This window comes from Mirounga angustirostris, unplaced genomic scaffold (genome assembly GCF_029215605.1).
Source record: "Mirounga angustirostris isolate CCGP_5_RB_7025 unplaced genomic scaffold, mMirAng1.0.hap1 SCAF_1, whole genome shotgun sequence".
In the NCBI taxonomy this organism is placed as follows: Eukaryota; Metazoa; Chordata; class Mammalia; order Carnivora; family Phocidae; genus Mirounga; species Mirounga angustirostris.
In genome coordinates this window covers 121,976,202-122,000,870 of record NW_026991709.1, presented here as the reverse complement: position 1 = coordinate 122,000,870, position 24,669 = coordinate 121,976,202, and the positions used below count along the sequence as shown (strand labels likewise).

Genomic DNA, 24,669 nt, shown 5'->3' with positions numbered 1-24,669 from the left:
TATTTTAAGTGGAAAAAAAAAAAACACAGTAAAGAAGAGAATGTGTGGATTGCCACTACCCTTCTCAAAAGAGAGGAGAAAAAGAAATTCAACTGATAATGTTGGTTGACCCTAGGAAGAAGAACTGAGTGACTGGCAGACAGAGACGGGATAGAGATCTTTCATTGGATGTACCTTGTACTATTAGAATTCTGTACCATGTGAATATGTAAGCAATTCCAAAAAAATTAAATTTAAGGAAGAATAATTGGGTATCCCAACAATGACTAATGAACATGGATTTATGAAGGAAGTTCAGAAGTTTAATACAATTATTAATGAAGAATTCATGAAATCACTAGGAACTCCTGCTTTGGATTCAATAAGTCAATCCACAGAGAAATCCAAAAATGGACAAAGGAAATCAACTGTTTTGGAGTTCTTTGAGATATCTGAGTTGAGATATTAAAAATAAAAATAGGGGTTACATCAATATTTCACAATGCTATTTCTTGTTACCAGACTTTTATATAATTTTAGGAACTGATTTTGAATCTTCTTCATAATATCACTACTATATTTTATATTAAAATTTAACTTCCTAGATTTGTTAAATTACTAGGATCAGAGTCCACACTTTCTCCTAGGTGGTTTGTGATCATTGGTATTTGTTGATTTGGCAACAATTGACACCTTTACAATGTTAAGCCGTCACATCCCGAATCCTGGACTATTTTCTCATTTATTTAAATGTTGAATTATTTCCTTGATATAGTTTTTTTTCTTTATTGAAGTCTTGCAAATTTTTTGATAAATTAATTTCCAGAAACATTTTTATTTTTGTTGTTTTTTTGTTGTTGTTTCTATCATTTTCTTCCTACTGGTTATTGCTATTTGAGAAAAATGCTACTAATTTTGAGATTCTCTTTCTACCTGCAAACTTTTGTTGGCCTTGTTTATTTCTATGAATCTCTTTATTTTGCTTTTTTATCCTTTCTATACAAGTGATCTACATACAGATGGCCTGCAAATAATGATGTTTCCTTTCCAACCTCTATGTCTCTTATTTTCTTCTTTTATAGCTTTGACCAAGACCTCTGGTATTATATTAAACAATACCTGTGAATCAAATGTCCCTTTGATTTCCTCCTATGGTACCATATTCCTCTCATTTACCACACTACTATAGTTGGAATTTCATAGTTGAGGTGATTATTTTATTAATATTAATTTCCCTCATTGTACTATAAGCTCCATGAAGGAGCAGATTTTTCTCACCATTGTATCCCTGGCATAGTGCCTGGGATGTATTTATCTCAATAAATATTTCTTGAATGAATAAATGAATGGCCTAAGCTGATAAATAAGAATTTAAGAAAATCATAATAGATGAGGACCAAATTTTCTTATCTTGCCTTTTCCTCCCCTGTTCCAATTACAAGCTCATTAACACTCAGGAGCATATATATCATTCACGATATTTTGGCTGCAAGCACCAAAACTGGCTGGCTAAATTAAACAAGAGGGGAATTTACTGGAAGGAGTTAAGGAGATGGGGATTAGAAGATGAAAGGAAGGCTGAAACCCTACACATAGAAAAGAGCAATTCTGAGGATGTAAAATAGAAACTACCCAACAGTTTTGTCAGGGTGCTGCTGGGGCAACCAAGGAGCACCAATGACTCTCATCATCTTATTGCTCATCATCTTATTGCTGATCGAGACCCCTGCTCCATCTCACGACCCTGAGATCACCACCTGAGCCAGAACCAAGAGTCAGAAGCTTAACCAATGGAGCCACCTGGGCGCCCCTACCCAGGTTTTCATAGGCTATTTGTTTCATTCTTCACATTTTAAAGTTTGGTCTATTTGGAGTTTATATATATAATATATATTATCACATATATATATAAATATTATAAAACATTTATATATATATATATATATATATACACACACACAAGTTTTTTCTCTTCCAAATGGATATTCAGAGATCCAACCCTATTCATTTAAAATTATCTTTTTCCTCAGTGATTAGAGATGCCACTTAAATCATAGGCTAAAATTTTCCATATGTTTGGGCCAATTTTTGGTATTTCTGTTCCATTGGTCTGTCCATTCATGAACCCAATACTACATTGTTTTAATTATAGAGGTTTTATAGTATGTTTTAATAGCTGATATGGCCAGCATAATCTACTGTTCTTTGGCCAGGGGGAGGGGGTGCATTCCTGTCTGTTTTAAATTATTTATCCACATGAACTTTAAAAGTAACTTGTCTAGCTCCAGGAAAACAAACAAACAACAAAACCATGTATTGATATTTTGATTGGGGTCATGTTAAGTTTACGTATTAACTTGGGAAGAATTGGCATCTTTAAAATGTTTATCCAAGAATAAGAGATGTTTCCATTAGTTCAAGTCTTCTTTTGCATTTTGGGGTGTATTTTAAGGTTTTCCTCTTTACAGGATTTGCACATTTCTTGTTAAGTATTTCTTTTTGATATTGTTTGTATCACACCAGTCATTGGTAATTGTGTATGTGAAAGCTATTACTTTGTATGCTAATTTTTATCTTATTACGCTGCTGTATTACTTATTACTGTGCTGTATTAGTTTTAATTTTGACTTTGTGTTTTCCACCTAAACATTCAGGTCATCTGTATGTACTTGCCTCTTCCGTGCAATCTTGATTTCCCTCATTGTTTTCTTTTGTCTAATTGTTTTGTTCTTTACACCAATACAATGTTAAAATGGAGGTAGCTGATGTCCTGTCTCCTTCCTTGATTTTCTGCTTACTTTGCTTTGATGAGAATGCCAATAGTGTATCCCCATTACACAAGATGCTAGATTTTATTTTTTTTCCTAAGGATTTATTTATTTTTAAAGAGGGGGAGAGGGGAAGAGGGGAAGAGGGAGAGAATCTTCAAGCAGACTCCCCGCTGATCACGGAGCCCAACGGTATGGGGCTCCATCTCAAGACCCATGACCTGAGCGGAAACCAAGAGTTGGATGCTTAACCAACTCAGCCCATCCAGGTACCCCTAGATTTTACTTTTTAAAAAATCAGAAATGGGTGTTGAATTTTGCCAAAGGTCTTTTCATCATCCATCGAGAAAACTATGATGTTTGTTCTCAGATCTACTACAAAATGCAAGTTATATAAACACATTTCCTAATACTGAACCATCTTTGTATCAGTCATGCTAAAATTACCTTAAAATGTGCTATAGATTCTGTTTACTAATATTTTATTTAGGACTTTTGCAGCAATATTCATATGTGAGATTGGTCTGTGGGTTTTTTGGTACAATCTTTATCAAATTTAGATATCAACATTATACTTGCTTCATAAAAAGAAAACTAAACTTTCCTTCATTCTTCTACATTTTCTAAGTTTACCTAACATTAGGGATTATTTGGTACTTTCCTCCTGAAACCATCTGGGCCAAGCACTTTTTTGTGGGAGTTAATTCTTTGATAACCTTCTCTATTCCTTCTGTGGAAATTTTTGTCACTTTCCACCTCCAGTAAGATGAATTTCAGTGAATTATATTTTTCTAGGAAAGTAATCATTTATCAAATTTATTTGTACCAAGTTATGAGAGTAATCTTGTTTGAATACCCTTTTACTGGCTATTTCTCCCTTTTATTTATTTATGGCATTTGAGCTTTCTTTCTTGACTGAGAAAGCTAAAGGACTGTCTTTGTTTTTTTATGAACTGTTACTTATTTTACATCTAATTACTTTCTGCTTTTATTTATCTTTATTAAAGAATTTTGGGGGAGGGACCTAAATATCAGAACTATGGGATTCCATTAAGTCAGTGATGGGGGAAATCCATAGCTTTTAAATACTTTATGTAAATAATGAAAATTAAAATAAGTAAATATTCAACTCAAAAAAGAAAGTAAAGAAAATAGATGGCAATAAAGATAAAGTGTTCGACCTTCTTCAAGTCAGATGCTGACAAGATGGAAGCCAACTGCTAAATCATTCTCCGAGATTGGCCCCTGGATGTGGACTACTATGGGATGACAACATCCTAGAACACTCTGAATTCACGGCTACTGCTCCAAGCACAGGGCAACCATCTCCTCAGGTGGCCCAGGCATCTTAACCAGACACAGGATGGAAGTATAGTTTTTCCATGCAGATCTTTAAAAATATTCTACTACTAGCAATCCATAACAGCAAAGGAGCAGCTTTTGTGCAACTCAATCCCTACTAGTAATTAATATTAAGCTGAACTGTGTCCAAAATGACCTGTACACAGTTACTATAGCTACTTTAAAATTAAAGCTAAAGCTAAAGCTAAAATACGCCAAAGTCTACAAGGTTGTATGAATCTCAGCAATTAAGTGTAAAATTTTATGTTTACCAATGTTTAGTATTTAAAGGAATTTATTTCCTGAAACCGTATCTACCATCTTCAATTTCAATTATATTTGACAGACATTAAGAGCACACCAGGGAAAATATTTATAACAAATAAAAAGAAAGCATACAAAATTACACATGTAGTAATGACTTTGCAAAACAAAATATAAATATGCCATATTTTATACACCAAAATATTCACAGTGGTAGTAACTCCTTGAAGGTAAAAATCCCTGTCCTACTCATCTTTCTAGTGCCATTTTACAGAAGAGTTCCTAGTACAAAGTAGGTATTCAGTAAGTGCTTGCTGGAAAAAATGAAAGTGAACAATATACATCTTCAAAAAAAAGGTACTCGATCAAGTAAATATATGAAATTTTAATATTTTTATCTGAAATATACAAAGGACTAAAGACAAAGTCAATACCTAACTAAAATTCTCTGAAGTAACTTCATTATTACAAAGTTAAATCTTGAGTCAAAAATCCAAATCTAAAAATATGGTCTCAAAAATCACATATCTACATATAACACTAAGAAAGTAAATTGTCTTATGCTGCATCATCATCATCCACAGCAGCATAGATGGCTTGATTCCTCCTCTTAATTTTCTTTCTTTGTTCAGGTTCATGTTCATCACTCAGCCTCTTCAATGGCAACTCTAAGTCATTTCCATCCTCTGACTCCGGAGCCTCACCAAGTTTCCCCTCTCTGCCATCTGGGGAACCCAATGTATCATCAGAAGATACAACCATGGAACCCGGCAAGATCCTGACATCAGAGAAGCTTGCAGAGAAGTCAGAAGCTTGATCAGAAGGTTCTACAGATGGTGTATTCATGTCACTATGCATACTTACAATACTATCTTCATCTTCCTCTTCTTCATCTAACATTATTTCATCTGGATTAATAGAGGACAGGGCAGATGTATCTGTGTTATATTCACTACGGTCTTCTCCAGAGTCATTACTCTCCATGTCATCCTGCTCTTCAAATTCACCACACAAGTGATGTTCTTCCTTGGCCTTCTGAAGCCTGACATTCATGTCAGTGATGCCAAGTTGGGCACAAAACTCAGTAGTTTGAGGATTGATCCTATGAACCAACTGCATTTGTGTCTGTGGCCTGCTAGGGTCATAACAAGCAGCTGTTATGCTAAAGTTACATGGAACTTTGAGGTCATGATTCAGTATTTCCAATACTTTGTTCATAGCTTCTTCTGTTGCACTATAATCCCACCTACAAAAGTCCAAAACAATAGCTTTTTACATTTTATCAGCCTCAGACAATAAAAGATGAAATCTAACTATGGACTTCATGTGCAAGGATAAAATATAAACCATATATAAAAATTCCATCTAACAAAATTATAGTTAATTTGCCAAAGGACCATTTTGAAATAAAAACAATTCTTAGAAAAAACTTAACTCACACTCTAAAACAAGTACAAATTACTTTAATGTGTTAACCAAATCTCCACCATATTATAGTTAGTTTTACACATGCTTATTCATCTATATACTTATCTGGGTTGGTATTCCCATCATCCAATTTTATATCCCTTGATGGAAAATTTGTAGTTTTCCATACCAGTCAGTAAACCCTGAATTACTCTGACGCTCATTTAACAATAATTCCCTTGATTAAAAAAAGAAAAGAAAAGAAAAGAAAAAGGTGGAGGGGACAAAAATTGGGTATGCAACAGAGAGAGCAAACCCTAAATAAGGTCAGACTTACCTTGTATGCAGGCCATTATTTTCAGGCATATTCCAGAGGCGCTCAGTCACATTAATAAGATCATCAGTAGCCCTGAGAACAGTGAGCCATTCAATATCATACTCTAAGTACTCAGGAGCACTGGGGTCATGTTCTATTTCTATTACCTATAGAAAAGAAATCAGTAATTTTAAGAATGCATTTCTATTTTTAATATTCTAAGAATTTCAATTTAATAGCTAACAAACACGTAACTTAAGTGTTCCCAAAGAATTCTCAGAATACATAAATTATAGAGCATAAATAAATTCTAAAGGGAAAATTAATATTTTTCTAATCATTGGAAGAGCAAAACTATATTGCAAAGTTATTTCATTTTCATTTTACCTGAAGAAAGTCTCTATGTGGTAAGCATTTGTCCAAGGCTAAAAATTTGGTTGCTTTGGCTGTCTGTCCTTTATCCTTGGCCTAGAAATATGAACCATGATTTAAGAAAAAATGTTAAAATATCACATGTAATTCATACACAGAACAGGATGGAAACAATCTTTATTAAACATACCCCTAAGTTGTGTTCAAAGCAACAACTGTCACTGTTCCAAAGTAAGTTAGTTCTATAACCACTTGTGTAAATGACAGGCAAGGCACTTAAACTCTCTGGGCTTCAACTTCCTAACAAAAGTCAAAGCAGACACAAATGCTGATGATAATATTGATACTGTTAAAGCACATAACACAAAGGTTAATGATAACAGAAGAGCTTAAAAGTAATCTGGCAGAGCTAAAACTAAACAACTTTTAGAAGAAATTATACGGAAAAATCTTTATAACCTTGGGTTGGGCAAAGATCTCTTAGATACAACACCAAAAGTAGGTATGATACATTCACAGAATGAAAGATTGTTCAACAATAAAAATGAAAGAAATACTAAACCTGCTGAATGAATGAACCTCAAAAACAAGCAAAGGAAAGAAACCACAAGCCAAAGACTACAGATTTTTTATCCCATTTATATAAGTGTTCAGAAAAGGCAAATCCAGAGAGACACAAAGCAGATCAGTGGGTCCCTGGGGCTGAGGGTGAGAACACGGACTCACAGCAAATAGACACAAAAGATCTTTTGGGGTGCTGGAAATGTTCTAAAACTGGGCTATGTGATATTTGCTCTGGAAACATCTGGAACTCTGGAAATATACTAAAACTCACTGAACTGTACATTTAAATAGGTGAATTTTATGTTATGTAAATTATACTCCAATGAAACTATTTAAAAAAAATGCACTGGCAGAAAGAAACATGGGTAGGAGGTGGTGGGTCACAAACACGAAGATCATACTGGATGCAGTAAAAAAGTGACTCAGGGAGAATAGTAAGGCACATGGAGGAAAATAGACAAGGAAGCAGGCTATGGGCCATCCTGCTGTGGGCCAGGTTTTAGTTCACTGGTGGTGAGGGACTAAGAGAGGTGCAAGGCACACAGATTACAGGCAGATGATGGCAGCAGGGCAGTTCTGAGGAAAGGTGACTTTTGGTATTGGAAAAAGGGGCTGAAACAGAACACTGACAAAGTCAGAGGAGGTTGAGGAGCTAAGAAAAAGGGATCAAACCATATTAATTCAGAGATTTAAGTCCCTGAGGTTGACAGAAGATGGATGGGGAGAAAAGTACCAAATCTGATGCTTCAATAAAAATCCAGGAGTGTCATGAGCCCTAGGAGACAGAAGAGAGTAACACAGATGTAGAAAAGGTGACTGATATAAACCAATGACTTGGACATTAAAAGAGAATAATCACTTTGGCAGTGGCCCAAAGGAAAATAAAAGGAATAACCTTGCCTCCTCCTCCCAGTGAAACTGGGGAGTGAGGATAAGCCCACAACAGCAAGGGCCTACAGGAGTATGTTCAAACAGAACTTTCCAAACTGTATTTGAGGAACATCATTAAAGTGTACCCCCACCATGGAAAAGTGTTGGGTCAAGTTCAGGAAGCACTGCACACCACACTCCGCTCTTGGAGAAAGGCAGTGCCCATTAACACATTAAAGACTCTCAGAAATTTTATAGAAGTCTTTGAGAAGAAATCTCTAACCTTGTTAACCCAGCATTTTCTAAATGGTTTCTCTATGAAATACTTTATGGGGCAAGTCAGAGCTTGATGAGAATGGGAGGGGAAAGGGAGAGCCACGCCATTTCCATAAAAGCCTAATTGTAAGTATAAATTTATTCTCTACCTTCCATCGAGCGCTATCATCCAAGCAGTTTCCCCAAGGAAAACTCTGGGAGTCCCTCTCTGTCACCAAATCCTGATGATTCTGCTTCCAAAATCTCTCTGGAACCTGCGTTCTCTGTGTTCCCTCTCCACCACAGGTTAGAACCGTGTCTTTTTATGCCTCCCATTTTACTTACTACAGTCCATACACAAAACTGCTACCCAACTAACCTTTCTGAAATGAAAATCTGGTTTCGTCACTCCTCAACTTTCCCCCTTACCTTCTGGTTAAAACCCAAACTCCAGAGCATGGCCCAGAAGGCAGCTACGATCTCGTTCCAGCCTCATCTCTCCCTCTGCCTCAGCCATAGGGACTGCTGCAGTCCCCCAGTGCGTATCAGCGCCAGGCATTCAGGCCACCAGCCTTTGCACACACTGATCGCTCTACCCGGATGGTGTTACCTAGATTCTACTGCTTCCTGGCACGGTCGATTCCTCTGGAAAACCTTCTCCATCTCTTCATCTCCTGTCCGCATCCCCATATCAGTGCAGTAGGGCAGAGGTGCTCCCACGGTATCCCGGCACTTTTCATCACCAATTTATTACACTATTTTATAATCACCTGCGTGTCTCTTCCCCCCAAGGATACAGAGTTACTCACAAGAGCAAAGTTATCTTTGATCTCTTTCTCTCAATTTACAACTGTGCCCACAGTGCCTTAGGCCACGCATTATCTGGCAAGTGTTTGTTAAATGAAAGAATAAATATTTTTGGTTTCTACCTGATGCTGCATCAAGGCTGCAAACTTCACGTGAAGGTGTGCGGAAAACCAGTACGTGGGCCTGAAGTGCTCTAAGAGCTCTGAGGCAGCAGGACTTCCCAAGGTGTTATTTTCCACTTCTTGTCGGAAAAAAGATTTTGTCTTAAGAAGCTGCTGCTTATTTCCATAATGATAGATCTTTCTTGGCCAATCGTGAGATAAGAATATGTCCATAGGCTGCTTCAGCTTTAACAAAAAAAGAAAGAAAACTTAAAAAAAAAAAAAGATCAAAAGCAATCCCTGGCTTTCTCTCCACTACCGCACAACCGTTTGCCCACTTAGAGCTTTAGATTTCTCTGCAATTCATTCTAAGGAAACTTCATTTAAGAAGGTCACAGAAACACTAAGAAATACTAAGCTCACTCATCTAAGCCAGGAGAAACCGCTTTCCCTCTCCTCACAAATCACCCCTATTTTCCATGGCAAGGCAGGGCCATACAGATACACTGGGATCAGACTGTCAGCCAGCTATGGTCTTTGGTAGAGGGCCTCTAAAATATATAGTAACTGTCATTCTTTTCCTTTCTAGTGAATAAACTGTTTTAAGATACAGAGACACCAGATTTCATGAGATCTATAATATAAATAATACAGTAAAACCCAAAGGTATATATTCCTTTTTTTTTCCCTAATAGACTCATATAGCATACACCTAAAAAACTGTGTTTACTACATAAATTATAGTAGAGGTATTTAAGGTGGCTGGTGTCTTCATGGGGAGGCCACAAAATACACTCCATACTTTACTGATCCCCAGCACCTTCAAGTAATTTGCAACAAATACCTGGAAAACTAAATTAAAATAACTTAAGTGGTTCAAGACGATGCAAGATATGACAGATATGACTAATCACTGAATAAGTGATTCAGGCAGTAAGTGCAATGAAATTTCAGAATAGGCTGATGGCTTTAAAACAGAGCACTGGTGGGGCACCTGGGTGGCTCAGCTGGTTAAGCGTCTGACCCTTAATCTCAGCTCAGGTCTTGATCTCAGGATCATGAGTTCAAGCCTTACATTGGGCCCCACGCTGGGCATGGAGCCTACTTAAAAAACCAAACCAAACAAAAAACTAGAACACTGGTATCTAAGCTGGTTCTTCAAAGACTGGTAGGACTGAAATGGGGAAAAGGGAAAAAAGCATTCAAGGTAGGGAACTGTTATGAGTAGGGTATTAAAGAAATGCCCGCAAAGCATCCTCATGCTCCTGCAGAGACTGTAGGGTATGGTGGGAAGGGCCTGAGAGCATCAGGCAGGCTCCACCCCTTAACTCCTTGGGAAATCCCGGGGAAGGCTACTTACCTATCTGAGCCTTGACCTCGCATCCTTAATGTGACAAAGTCAGAGTAACACCTACTTCACAGAATTGTGTGGCAATTAAATGAAATATCATGTGTGAAAACTGCTTAGCCCAGTGTCAGGCATTTAATGTGTTCTCAAACAAAAACCTAGTTTCACCTACTCTCCAGTTAAGCCAAGTGTTCCAAAGCCACCTTCACAATTTTACCATTTTTTTCTATCATTTTTACCACTATTTATTTCCTATTTAATACCATTAGTTAAAATATTTTAATATTTTCTTTAAAGTATCACTTTATGTCAATAGATATTCTTTAGCCTTATCCTAAGTAGTAATATCTGAAGTCATGGATTAAATGTTCTATTTTATTATTACTCCCTAAAATAAATTCATAACATTAGAATTAAAAAATGTTCATCTGTGAAACTCCTAAAAACAACTCAAGATCCAAATTTTAGAAATACTGAATTAAGTCTTCTTGGAAGTTGTATACCAAAATGATCAAAATACACTTTGGTACAGAATTGCTTTAACATTTTTTCAAGTCTGCTATAATGTACTTTTTACATACCTGTTTTAATTTATAGACTTCAATATTTCTCACATGATATATACTCCTTATTGTAGCTGGATTATAAGGGGGGCACTCAAAATGACCTTAAATTAAAGAAGAGAAATAAGCTATATTCAACTCCCTTAAATAGCGCAAATACAAATATATACATACACTTCAAAACTGAGGTCTGTCATTAATGCTTTTGGTTCTTAAAAATTTTACGAAGACACTGCTCTTAAAGTGCTGGTATTTTCTACTAATAAGTGATCACTAACTATAAATCTAAATAACTGAGGGGCTTATGATTTTTTAAATTAAATTATATTTAATATGGAATATGTTGGTTATTCATAGTTTAAAAATTTAAAAGATACCATCAGAATGGAATGAGAAGAGTTCCTCCAGAGAGTAGACCAGTGATGCCTAGGGCTGGGGTGGGAGCAGGGATTAACTACAAAACTTTTAGGAATGATAGAAATGTTCTAAATCTGGATGGTTGCATAACCCTATAAAGTCACTAAAACTCATTGAGTTGTATACTTCCAAAGACATGTAAATTTTACCTCTACAAAGCTGCTAAAACAATGGGAGGCAGGGATCCTCCTATTCCTGTCCCCCAGCCACCAGTAACACTACCTAGAGGCAACCAGTGTTAATCAGGTTTTAGTATTTTATTCCAGGGATATCAACTATGCATATAATAATACACAAACTTCTTTATCCTTCCTTTTTTTTTACACAAATGGCAGTATAGTTTATACATGTCCTGTGCCTTGTTTTTTGCACTTATCTTGGCGTTCTTTGTATATGTCACACATAGAGCTGCTTCTCTTCCTTTTAAAAAAAAAAAAATAGCTTCATAGCACTACATTGTATTATCATGATACAGTTAATTAGTTCCTACCTTTTGTCATTACAAACAAGGCTGAAATAAAAAACTGTGTACACATGATTTTGCACTTACAGAATATATCTGTAAATTACATTCCTGGAAATAGAACTCCTGGGTTTTATAATTTCCACAGACTACCAGCTGTCCTCCAAAGAGTGGGAGGACAGTTTGCACCCACACTTGCCATGAAGGAGACGGCCTATTTTTGTACTCCTGTGCCAATAGTTTAGAATCATGGGGAACAGCGCAGCAGGGAACAGACTTGTGATTTAACAGTTACATTGAGGATATAAGTTTTAGCTGCCAACTCATAAAAATGTGAAATCAATGTGAACCCAAGTTATTCCTTTAACTTGAAAACCAATCTTTTCAGATACAGTGGAATGAATAAGTACAGTGTGGTATACTTCTACAATGGAATACTACTCACAAATTAAAATGAATAGAGTGAGATATATCAACATGGATTCCAAAAACTAAATGGTAAACAATGAAGCAAGCTGCAGGAAGATACATGCAAAATGATACATTCACATGAAGTTTAAAACATGCTATATCATACACTGTTTAAAGGTGTTACACAACTCGTAATGACGTAATCAAGCTAATGACAAATACCAAATTCAGAAGAATGACTGCCTGGTGAGGAAAGGGAAGGATAAAAGGAGAAGAATGGGACTGAGGACAGATAAACAGTGAGCTTTGACTGTATCTATACTGTTTCATTTCTTTAAAATCCTAACTAAAAGTTACAAAATACAAAGACTTGATAAAACTAGATGGTGGATACATAAATAGTATGTTCTAGTGTTCTCAACATTTTCCTATGTATAAAATACTTCATTAAAAAAAGTAATAATAGTTCAGAGAAAAAATCCAATGAAAAAGTCAAACTATATATTATGCTTAAGTTACTCTGAAGCATGCAAGTTCTAAAGTTTAAAAACAATTCTTAGAATAATACCTTTTCGATAGTCATGAGATTTAAAGATACCAGAGATGCCACCAATCCTTATGCCTCGGTATTTTACTACACCAGCCAAACCTGAAAAAGCACACGGTTAAATAAAATTACCATAGGCAGAAGCAATCTCTTTACTAACTAAATGAATAGTTTAAAGGCCTAGAACTCCATGCAGTCCTAAAATTATTTGAAAATTAAATGTCATGATGAAGTTACTCTCTTACATAGTGATATGCCAACAATATATAAGGCAGACTAGGCAGGAGAGGCCTAGAAGCAGAGAGGCAAGAGACTAAGCAGAAGGGAAGGAACAAATGAGATTAGGTGTGTTAAGGGAGAAACAGACATAATTTGGTACCTAATCGAATTTTACACTGGGTTGGGGGGGGAATAAGGAAAAATGTCCTATGATGGATTTATAGGTTATAAATCTGAAAGTCAACAGATATAAAGAACCTGCAGTTTCTATATTTCATTTCTGACTGACCCATCTTCAAACACCTTCTCACAATATTGCAGCTGTCAAAAGATCAACCAGTAACGAAGCAGAGAAATTACATTTCTTAAATTATGATGTCATCATTAGAGCTATAAAGATTTTATTTATTTGAGGGAAAGAAAGCACGAGCTAGGGGAGGTGCAGAGGGAGAGAGAATCTCTCAAGCAGACTCCGCGCTGAGCAAGGAGACCAACGTGGGGCTTTATCTCACAATGCTGAAATCATGGCCTGAGCCGAAACCCAGAGTTGTATGCTCAACTGAGTGAGCCACCCCGGTGCCCTGCTATAGACATTTAAATAAAGAGAAGAAAGGCCTGTATAGTCTAACAGGACTAGAATTGAACCTGAATCTAAACACAGATTACAAGTAATGCAGAGGATAAAAGGAACATGTTTAACAACATAAGAAATTCCAATCAGCTAAATCCAGAAAGCAGGAAATTCTATAAGACAAATTTCTCATTTTCTTCAACAAATAAACAACATGCGGTGGGGGAGAAAAAGGGACCGTTACAGCCTAAGAGGCTTTAGAATCATGACAGTCAAATGAAATGTGTGGACCTGGTTTGGAGTCTGTTTGAACAAGCCAATTGTAAAACCAACCTCTTTGTGATAATCACAGAAATCTGAACATGAACTAGGCAACAGATAATGGGAATTACTGCTATTTTAATTAAGTATAATAATGGTACTGTAGCTGTGATATTTTTAAAAATCCTTATCTCTTAAAAATATGTACTGACGTATTCACAGGAGAAATAATCTGATGGCTGGGATTTGTTTTACAATACTCCAGTCACTTCTTCCCACAAACAAGTCTGGAGGGGAGTGGGGTTGATATAAGGATGGCAGAATGATAATAGTTGTTGAAGCTGGTTAATAGGTACAAAGACTCATTATACTATTCTGTATTTTTTGTGTATGTCTAACAATTTCCATTATAATAAGTTTAAGTTTTCTTAATTTAATAGAGTAAGAAAAATAAAGGGATTGCAAATAATGTAAAAGGCCTTTACAATTATATTTATTATTACTACATTATCTATATTGCTTAAAACACTAGATGAAGCATGGACATATTTTCATGATTACCTACTTAAATTAACTGTTTTATTTAAATTTTCATAATTAACTATTTAAATTAAGAGGCATTCCCCAAAAAACTATACATCTCGAGATGCTGCCCAACTATTATACAAATCCTGACAGGCTCTTCCATTCCAAACAAATCAAAACATTACTCACGAACACATACCTAAATAATAAATGTTTGGCGCCACCCAGCCCCCATAGGGTAACTCTTGCAAATGATTTGAGGCTTCATGGTTTCCCCCAATGAAGACTGTGAGAACTGGGGCCTTTTTCTCTCCAGAGTAATACCTAGAACATAAGGGTAAAGTTGTCAGTTGGCATAGCAGAAATCAGACATAGAGAAAAGCAGTAACTCGTGCCTACAAAATTGGGCATAGCAGAAAAGCAAAATAAGATCCAAAGGAAAAATCTGAGCGCACTATAAAAAACTCTAAACGAATTGCCTATACTTGTCCTTAAGAATGAAGGGGCTGACACCTTGGGTTCAAAGCCAGAGTGCGTTCAATGAGGTTAAGAACTTTGTCAGTTCTTAACCTTAGCTTCTAGAACGCGGACGAGCACTAAGCAGGCGTCCAATAAAAACTCCCGGATCAGTAAATAAAGCAGTCCCAGAGTCCTATCAAGTACAAGGTAGATTAACCTGTCAGCTTCTTCCTGCAGGTCTTTCCCTCAGGCTTCGATTTCCGAAAACAGACAAGACAGGGGAAAGGAAATGAGAAAAGTGACATTTACTAAGCAACCTTTCCTAGACACAGCGTGAACAAAGAAGGTAACTAAGTAAGACAGCTCGTCAGTGGAGGGGGGGTGGGGGCGGAATTCGAACCCAGTCCGGGTTCTCTCCCACTCACTGCTGGATAGTCCCACCTCGCACCGCCGGGTCCGGGGCGCGGGCCGCGCCGCTCACCTGTAGAAGGTCTGCATGTGGCGGTACTTGGGCGGGACGGCCATGCAACGCAAGTCGGCCTCGTTGCGCACCGCCTGGAAGTCGCCGCAACACAGCAGAAGATCTATCGGCCCGGGGCCGCGCCTCTCCGCCAGCGCAAGCGTCTCATAGATCTTGTCCAGCTCGCCGTGGCAGCAGCCGGCCACAGCCACCCGCATCCTGCCGGCTCGAGGCGGGGAGCGCTGCCCGCAAGCCCCTCCAGCAGAGCCAGCCCAGGGCGGACAGCAAAGCGCCGACTGATCGCTCAGCTCCCGCCAACACTGACTGAGCGCACCCCTCGAAAAGACGCCTGAAATAGAATTCACTTCCGGTTTCCAAATCTCGCGAGAGATGGATAGATGAGGGCAGGAATCACAGGATTTGAGAGCGCTTCGTAATGGGCCGGGGCTTTGCTCGTCTTCCTGGGTCTTTGAATTCTAGTAGTCTGACAGATGATAAAAATCAAACCCGGGGGACCCTGGGTGGCTCAGTCGGTTAAGCTTCTGCCTTAGGCTGCGGTCAGGATCCCAGAGTCCTGGGATTGACTCCCCCATGGGGCTCTTGTTCAGTGGGCAGTCTGCTTCTCCCTCTGCCTGCTGTTCGCGCTCTCTCTAATAAATAAATTAAATTAAATCTTTTAAAAAAAAATCAAAGCCAGAATAGTTGGTTTATTTTTTTAAACCCAGAAACAGTAGTTTAGTTTGATAAAATTAAGCCAGACTAAACAAGTGAGACCGTGGGATTGGCTAATTCCCTAGGACGAACCTCTCAAGGCAAAGATAATTGCCTCAAAGCGAATTAGAAATTAAAAGATTTTTTAAAAGACACATCAAACTAAAAATAATTTTTAAATAAAACTTAAAAACTCGCTGAGGGTTTCTAAATTACCCACTGAAGAGTTTCTAAAATTATCAGTTTTTTTTTTTTAAGGGGCCGGGGACTCTTCTTCTTCCTACCAAACAGGTGTTTGCATAACTAGACTGCAAGCTCAATGAAAGCAGAAGAATGTCTCGAAAACATCCAGGAGGGAAAAGAACCAAACAACTGAAAAATGAGTGGCCAAGACAGAAAAAGTAAACACCACTGGCCAATTTGATCAAGAAAAGTAATCTAATCAAGATAATACAGAGAGTAACAAATCCATCTCTCATTTTTTAAAAAAAAAATGCATAAAATAACATTGTAGGAACAATGACACCAGGATTAATTCAAAAGTAAGCAGAAGATGTTAACAGAACCATGACAATAAGAAAATTCTGGAAAAGTCGAAGCAATCCATTGAAAGACATTGTACCCAGAGTGGCTTACAGGCAATTTCTTTCAAATGTACAAGATATAACTTTCATTATGTTTAAACTGAACAAAAGAGAAGAAAGGAATGGAAATCTAGTATTTCTAATCTTTTTTTTTTTTTTGTAAGATTTTATTTATTTACTTGACAGAGAGTGACACAACGAGAGAGGGAACACAAGCAGGGGGAGTGGGAGAGGGAGAAGCAGGCTTCCCGCCAAGCAGGGAGCCCGATGCGGGGCTCGATCCCAGGACCCTGGGATCATGACCTGAGCCGAAGGCAGACGCTTAACGACTGAGCCACCCAGGTGCCCCTATTTCTAATCTTTTTTAATACTATGTTTTCCTTCTGATTTGGATTTTTAAATATATGAGATGCTTTTTACAGCATTGCTAGATTTAACTTTTTCCATTTGATTTTTTAAATTTTACTTAAATTCAATTAATTAACATATAGTGTATTATTAGTTTCAGAGATACAGTTCAGTGCTTCATCAGTTGCATATAATAGCCAGTGCTCATTACATCAAGTGCCCTCCTTAATGCCCATCACCCAGTTACCCCACTTCCCCACCCACCTCCCCTCCAGCAACCCTCAGTTTGTTTCCTATAGTTAAGGGTCTCTTATGGTTTGTCTCTCTATCTCTTCATCTTATTTTATTTTTCCTTCCCTTCCCCTATGATTCTCTGTTTTGTTTCTAAATTCTACATAAGAGTGAAACCATATAACTGTCTTTCTCTGATTGATTTGTTTTGCTTAGCATAATACTCTCTGGTCCCATCCACATCATTGCAAAGGGTAAGATTTCTTTTTTTTTTTTTTTCTGATGGTTGAGTGCTATTCCATTGTGTAATCTTCTTTATCTCTTCATTTGCTAAATGGACATGTGACATGTGGGCTCTTTCCATAGTTTGGGTATTATGCACATTGCTGCTATAAACATAGGGGTGCAAGTCCCCTTTGGATCACTATGTTTGTATCCTTTGAGTAAATACCTAGTAATGCAATTGCTGGGTCATAGGGTAGCTCCATTTTCAACCTTTTGAGGAACCTCCATACTGTTTTTCAGAGTGGCTGCACCAGCTTGCATTCCCACCAGCAGTGTAAAAGTGCTCCCCTTTTTCCACACCCTTGCCAACATTTGTTGTTTCCTAACTCATTCATTTTAGCCATTCTGACTTGTGTGAGGTGGTATCTCATTGAGGTTTTGATTTGTATTTCCCTGATGTTGAGTGATGTTGAGCATTTTTTCATGTGTTTGTTGGCCATTTGGATGTCGTCTTCGGAGAAATGTCTGTTCATGTCTTCTGCCCATTTCTTGACTGGATTACTTATTTTTTGGATATTGAGTTTCATAAGTTCTTTATAGATCTTGGATACAAGCCCTTTATCTGATAAGACATTTGCAAATATCTTCTCCCATTCTGTAGGTTGTCTTTTGGTTTTGTTGACTGTTTCCTTTGCTGTGCAAAAGCTTTTTATCTTGATGAAGTCCCAACAGTTCTTTTTGCTTTTGTTTCCCTTGCCTTTGGAGATGTCTAGTGAGAAGTTCCTGCAGCCAAGGTCGAAGAGGTTGCTGCCTGTGTTCTCCTCTAGGATTTTGATGGATTCCTGTCTCATATTTAGGTCTTTTATCCATTTTGAGTTTATTTTTGTGTATGGTGTAAGAAAGTGGTCCAGTTTCATTCTTCTACATGTGGCTGTCCAATTTTCCCAACACCATTTGTTGAAGAGACTGTCTTTTTTCCATTGGATATTCTTTCTTGTTTTGTCCAAGATTACTTGATCATAGATCCATTTGATTTTTAATCTACAGGAATTATCATTTTCTGGATCCTTTTTTCTTCCATGTAAAATATTTTAATTGAGGTCCAATTTGAAGTAACATGAACAAATTAAAACTTAAGAGCCCATTTTGATGCATTTTCACATATGTAATCACCCATATAACCACCACCCATATCAAGATATAAAATATTTCCAGCATTCAGAAAGGCTCCTTTGTACTTCCTCACAAACCCCTACACCCAAAAGAAAAGCACTATTCTAACCTCTATCAACATAGATGAGCTTTGCTTGTTTTTTTTCTAATTCCAGTATAGTTAACATACAGTGTTATATTAGTTTTGGGTGTACAGTGTAGTGACTCAACAATTCTATACTTACTCAATATTCATCATAAGTGGACTCTTAATCCCCTTCACCTATTTCACCTTTGCTTGTTTATAAACTTCATATAAATTCCAATATATATTATGAACTTAATTTAGTGTCTGTGAGATTCATCTGTAAATCTATAATACAAATAGGTATAATCATAGGATGCTGTTTCTTATTACTGTGTAATATTCGATTGTGTGAACATACCGCAGTTTGCTTGTCTATTGTCCTGCTGAAGGACAATTGGGTTGTTTCTACTTTGGGGCTATTATGAATAAAACCACTATGTACAATCTTGTAAGAATCTTTTAGTGGACATAGCACTTATTTCCCTTGGATTATGTCCAGGAATATAATTTCTGGGTATGGCATAGATATATGTTTAGCTTTGATAGCTAGGTCAGTTTCCAAAGTGTTCCAATTACACTTTCCTAAGGAATATAAAACATTCTAATTATTCCATGTGCTCAACAGCCTTGGTATTGTCTGTCTGTTACATTTTAGACATTTCCTTACATTTTCTGCAGTGGTATCTCCTTATGATTTCCATGCAGAGTTTATAAGAAAATTTTAATATATCAGTCTTTTGGATTTTCTTCTTTTGTGACCAATAGGAAACAATAACCTAATACCATAACATTCAAAAACTAGTGGTGAAAGCAGGAAATAAAAGATGAAAATAAGGATGATTGGACCTGCACCCCAATGTTTATAGCAGCAATGTGCACAATACCCAAACTATGGAAAGAGCCCACATGTTACATGTCTCACCCTCTTCCCATTCTGAATGAGAAGAAACAGAAAAATTGTTGGAGTAAAATGGATTGAATGAACAATGAAGATAATTCTTTTTGAAAATGTGAAAAGGCACACTCACTGAACAGACAGGTACCCTCAAAGTATGTGTGTAGCCCCATGGGGAAACAAACAGGTCTCAGACCTGCTGGGAAAGAAATTCCTTGATTCTATCAGAGCAAAGGCAATATCTAGATAGAAGCACTCAGCAATGAGCAAGATGAAAAGAGAAACCACATGTTACAATGGAAACATGCTAAAAAGAGCATAATCTGGGATGAGGCTGAGCAGGTGTTCATTAAAACTTCTTAGGGACAACCAGACCTTGGTTTCTAAATACCATTCCCCTCTAAAAGAAATGAAGTCTTCTTGTTGAAGCAGTTGATTCTAGGACAGAGAAAGTACAAAATGAACATGGATCATCTTGTGCAAGAAAGCAAGGAAGTGTTCAAAGAATCTCAGACATCAAAAGACACCGATTGAAGGTCTTGCCACTGGCCAAGTCTGAAACAATTTCAGCATCAAAATGCATAATCATAGTAACAGACTATAGGCCATCAAATAAAGTAGGAATCTACTACAGTTGACCCTTGAACAATGCGGGGGTTAGGGGCACAGACTCCCACACAATCAAAAATCCATGTATAACTTAACTACCAATAGCCTGTTGACCGGAAGACTTAATGATAACGTAAACAGTTAAGTAACACATATTTTGTGTTTTATATGTATTGCATAGTGTATTCTTTTTTTTAAAAGATTTTATTTATTTATTTGAGAGAGAGAATGAGATAGAGAGAGAGCATGAGAGGGGGGAGGGTCAGAGAGAGAAGCAGACTCCCTGCTGAGCAGGGAGCCCGACGTGGGACTCGATCCCGGGACTCCAGGATCATGACCTGAGCCGAAGGCAGTCGCCTAACCAACTGAGCCACCCAGGCACCCTGCATAGTGTATTCTTACAATAAAGTAAGCTGGACCCAAACAAATGTTATTAGGAAAATCATACGGAAGAGAAAATACATTTATAAGTACATAAGAAAATACATTTTCTTATAAATACATTTATAAGAAAAAAATCCATGTATAAGTGGACCCACACAGTTCAAACCCATGTTGTTCAAGGGTCAAATGTATTCTCTACTGATATAAATAAATAATAGGGGAACGAGAGGGATCTTATTTACACAAGAATGCTGATTGGTAAATATGGAAGGAAAGTTGGATTAGAGATAACCATTTTGTCATCATCATCATCATTGTTTCAAGCAAGAATATTCAACTAATGCTAAAACCACTGAGTAAAACTTTAGAGAGTAATAGGATACTTACATAGTTTCAACGTATCTATTATTTGAGACTACTTATATAGTCTCAAAGTATCTTTCCAAAAGATATGTATTATAACACAAAGAAAAATAAGCATTTTACACTAGAAACCTGGCAGACACCACTTTAACAGAATGATCAAAGTTAATCTTATTAGGAGTGAACTAATCTACATCGTGTGCCTCCTGATATGTCATACTTTATTTCTGTGGTATTCCTGCCAAAAATGCATAACTCAAGTCTAATCTTGAAAAATAGGAGACAAATTGAAATTGAGAAAGGCAATTGAAAAATAACTGGTTTATCTTTCTTAAAAATATGCTCATAAAATACGGGACAAACTGAGAAAGGTTAAAAATTAAAGGAGACAGAAGATTCATGAATATGGTACCATACAAGACATTAGGGCAATTGGCCAAATATGAATAAGGTCTGTAAATTCAATAATATTGCATCAGGGTTAATGTCCTGGTTTTGTTAATTTTACTGTGGTTATATAAGGGAATTTCTTGTTTTTAGGAAACTTACATATTACATATATATATATATACATATAATACATTAGGGATAAAGGAGCATCATTTCTGCCATTTACTCTCATATATAATACCTATTATATATGACAGATATATAATTTATATATATAATGTATCATAGATATATAGATATATAAAATACTCCCTCCCTCTGTGTGTGTCTGTATTTTTTGTTTCTGCCCATCCATGTATTGCAGGGGCTAGAACTGAGAAACTATATATCTTAGACTCCCTTGCCAGCTGAGGTCCAGATTCGGTTTTGCAAATGAGAAACACTTGAGTGAAATTAGAAGGGAGAAGATAGGTAAAAGCTGTTTCTGTTCTCTTCTGGCTCTAGCCATGGTAGTGGTAACTCAGCACCTCAAACTCCTTCAGAGGTGGTGAACTTCCTATTGTTCCTGATCTCAAGTAAAATATATTCCTCCCCACCTCATTTGCATCTTTAGCCCTTCCAAAAATGTTGTGATCTTTTTGCTTAAAATACCTAGAATAGGTTCTGTTTTCCTATATTGTTAGACCAGGCAAGGTGTCATTCAAGTAAAAGGCAACAAGCAGATGTTTTCATCCATAAAATAACTCCAAGGAAACAATACCCCACGGGCCCTTTTTGATGAAAAAATGACTTGACAATGAAATCCAGCCAAATAAGAGTTGAATAAAAATAAGGAACACAGAAATAAAGAACCATATTTAAAAGATGGATGATTAAATATAGAGCAGGGTGATGGGATAGGAAATGCTCAGTTGGGGAGTAGGGCATTTCATGAATATAGTGTGGTTCTAGAAGACCATGCTGATAGGGTGACATTGAGCAGAAACCTTCATGAAGTAAGGGAGTGAGCTATGGAGATATTTGAGCAATGAGTTTTCAAGTCAGTTTTTATTTTTATTTTTATTTATTTATTATTTTTTTAAAGATTTTATTTATTTATTTGACAGAGAAAGACACAGCGAGAGAGGGAACACAAATGGGGAGTGGGAGAGGGAGAAGCAGACTCCCTGCTGAGCAGGGAGCCCGATGCGGGACTCGATCCCAGGACTCCAGGATCATGACCTGAGCCGAAGGCAGTCGCTTAACCAACTGAGCCACCCAGGCACCCTTCAAGTCAGTTTTTAAATAAAATGTGACAAACATCAAGAAAAAAACATCCGTCCTTGCTAACTAGATCTTATAATAGAACTAGGTGATTTTGGCACCTGCCACCACCTGATGGCAGCACACTCTAAAGGAAAACTAAGAAGAGAGCAAGTCTGTGTTGGTAAAACTAAACTGAAGAGAGGCAAACATCACAAAAGAATAAAAGTGCTGTGGTGTTTCTAGCTTCTGAATCTTAAACTTGTCAGACATCTCATTGCACTTTCTGATTTCATTAAAAAAAATAAAAACAAACCTCAATATCTCTTGTTTACAAGTATGATAACTTCCAGATTCCATTCCTGCATTGTAAATGGTGAACAGATTGGCTTTACTTTACCTAACTTGTTACCTTCACGTCTTCATTTTCAAACCCATCGGCCTAATGTGGTCATCATTGTTTGGGGCAGAGGTGTCTTTTTATTACCCAGGCAATCCAGAAGATGGTATAACCAACCGAAGCCCGGCTGCTTTTATAGTATCTCTTTTCCTATAAATAATTGGAACTCTTGTCCTAGCATTGATTTTAGAAGATCTGTTAGTGTTTCCAGATCTAAATACAGAGAAGTGGTGCCTTAGCTGTTCAATTAGGTGAATGTTTATGGACAAGCCAGGCTCTGTGTGGAAAATCACTCAGAGCTTTGCCTCATCTGCTCCTCTTGACACTTCATGTCAGAGCTTGGGTGCCACCTCCATGGAAAGGACTTCAGTCCTGGTAACATTTCCCTCCTAGAGGCTGCCTTAGCCCCATACCCTCTTACTTATTATTCTACATTCTAATAACTCCTTTTCTTTTTCTTTCTTTTTTTTTTTTGGCAGATAAAAGTTTGTTTTACTGAATAACTAACTGATCTGTTTTATTGCCAAGGCCACTATGTACAGACAAAAGAGAGGGAGTTTTATTTCTTGGTCTCTTCCTCCTTGGACAGAGTCTTGATGATTCCTCCTCCTTGGTCTGGAGCTGCTCTTCGCGGCGCCTGGGAGCCTCCGTGGTCTTCAATCTGCCGGTCTCAACCTGGTCAGCCAGAAGCTTCTTGCGAGCCTTGTCTGCTTTCAGCTTGTGGATGTGTTCCATGAGAACCCACATGTTTTTGAACACCTGACCCTTCGTTCTCAGGGACAGGCTGTGTGATGCATGTGGCAGTCCCGTCTTCTTCTTAGAGTCACAGTATCTTCTGAGAAGCTGGAGCAGAATTCTTATCCTCCTCATCCAGGTTACCTTCTCAGGCATTTGAGCATTGGCTGTACCTCTTCTCTTACCAATGCCCATAGCCCTGCCCTTCCCGTAGGCCAAAGTGTTTTTCCGGCACTGAGCCCAGGAATGGACAGTCACAGCTTTCGGGATGATCAGCCCATCTTTGATCAGTTTTTGGATCGGTTGACAGGATTTGGCATCGGTGATTTCATTGCTCTCATTGGGGTCCAACCTGATGTTCTTTTTGCCACAGCGAGGACACTGGAGGCAAGCCTCTTCGGAAGCCTGAGCATATTCATGGCTGTGGCCGCAGCGCCAGAAGGAAAGTCTAATTGCTTATTTTCTCGTCTCTCTTTACCTTGTGCCTGAAAGCTCCGTGAGAACAAGAAATGTATCTATCTTGTTCATAATTGTATTACCCACTCCTGGGCACTGTGCCTGGCACATTGTGGACACCTAGTATATACGTTTTGTTGAAAGAATACATTTGCAGGATCCTTGGTCCTCTTTTTAAAAATTGTTGTCTAAATGAGTTCCTTGGGGCGCCTGGGTGGCTCAGTCGTTAAGCGTCTGCCTTCGGCTCAGGTCATGATCCCAGGGTCCTGGGATCGAGCCCCGCATCGGGCTCCCTGCTTGGCGGGAAGCCTGCTTCTCCCTCTTCCACTCCCCCTGCTTGTGTTCCCTCTCTCGCTGTGTCTCTCTCTGTCAAATAAATAAATAAAATCTTTTAAAAAATAAATAAATGAGTTCCTTTTTCATTATTAAAGAAAAAAATTGCTTAACTCACAGCTACTCAATTTCTTACACTTAAATTCTTCACTGTGTATGAAGGGCATTCTCTTCATAAAAACAGTACAATTATCAAACTCAGGACAGCTGTAATGATTAGCAATCATCTACAGAT

At 37.5% G+C, this 24,669-nt stretch overlaps 1 protein-coding gene and 1 pseudogene across 1 annotated transcript; both read right to left on the bottom strand.

Moving 5' to 3' along the window:
* Positions 1-4,365: 4,365 nt before the first annotated feature.
* Positions 4,366-15,644, bottom strand: DBR1 (debranching RNA lariats 1). Its single transcript, XM_045903702.2, has 8 exons — positions 15,310-15,644; positions 14,569-14,693; positions 12,815-12,895; positions 10,974-11,059; positions 9,066-9,290; positions 6,463-6,543; positions 6,097-6,242; positions 4,366-5,598 (listed from the first exon to the last, which is right to left on the bottom strand). Exons 1-8 carry the CDS (start codon positions 15,504-15,506, stop codon positions 4,911-4,913), a joined length of 1,629 nt encoding a protein of 542 aa, XP_045759658.1. The 5' UTR covers positions 15,507-15,644; the 3' UTR covers positions 4,366-4,910.
* Positions 15,645-22,587: 6,943 nt separating this feature from the next.
* Positions 22,588-24,202, bottom strand: LOC123834665 (large ribosomal subunit protein eL19-like; annotated as a pseudogene).
* Positions 24,203-24,669: the final 467 nt, after the last annotated feature.

Coding starts and splice junctions, on each gene's coding strand:
- DBR1 (XM_045903702.2), bottom strand. CDS start 15,506: ATGCGGGTGGCTGTGGCCGGCTGCTGCCACGGCGAGCTGGACAAGATC. Junction 11,060..12,814: donor ATCTCATGACTATCGAAAAG/GTATTATTCTAA, acceptor CTTTAATTTAAG/GTCATTTTGAGTGCCCCCCT. Junction 9,291..10,973: donor AAGTCTATAAATTAAAACAG/GTATGTAAAAAG, acceptor TTTTTGTTAAAG/CTGAAGCAGCCTATGGACAT.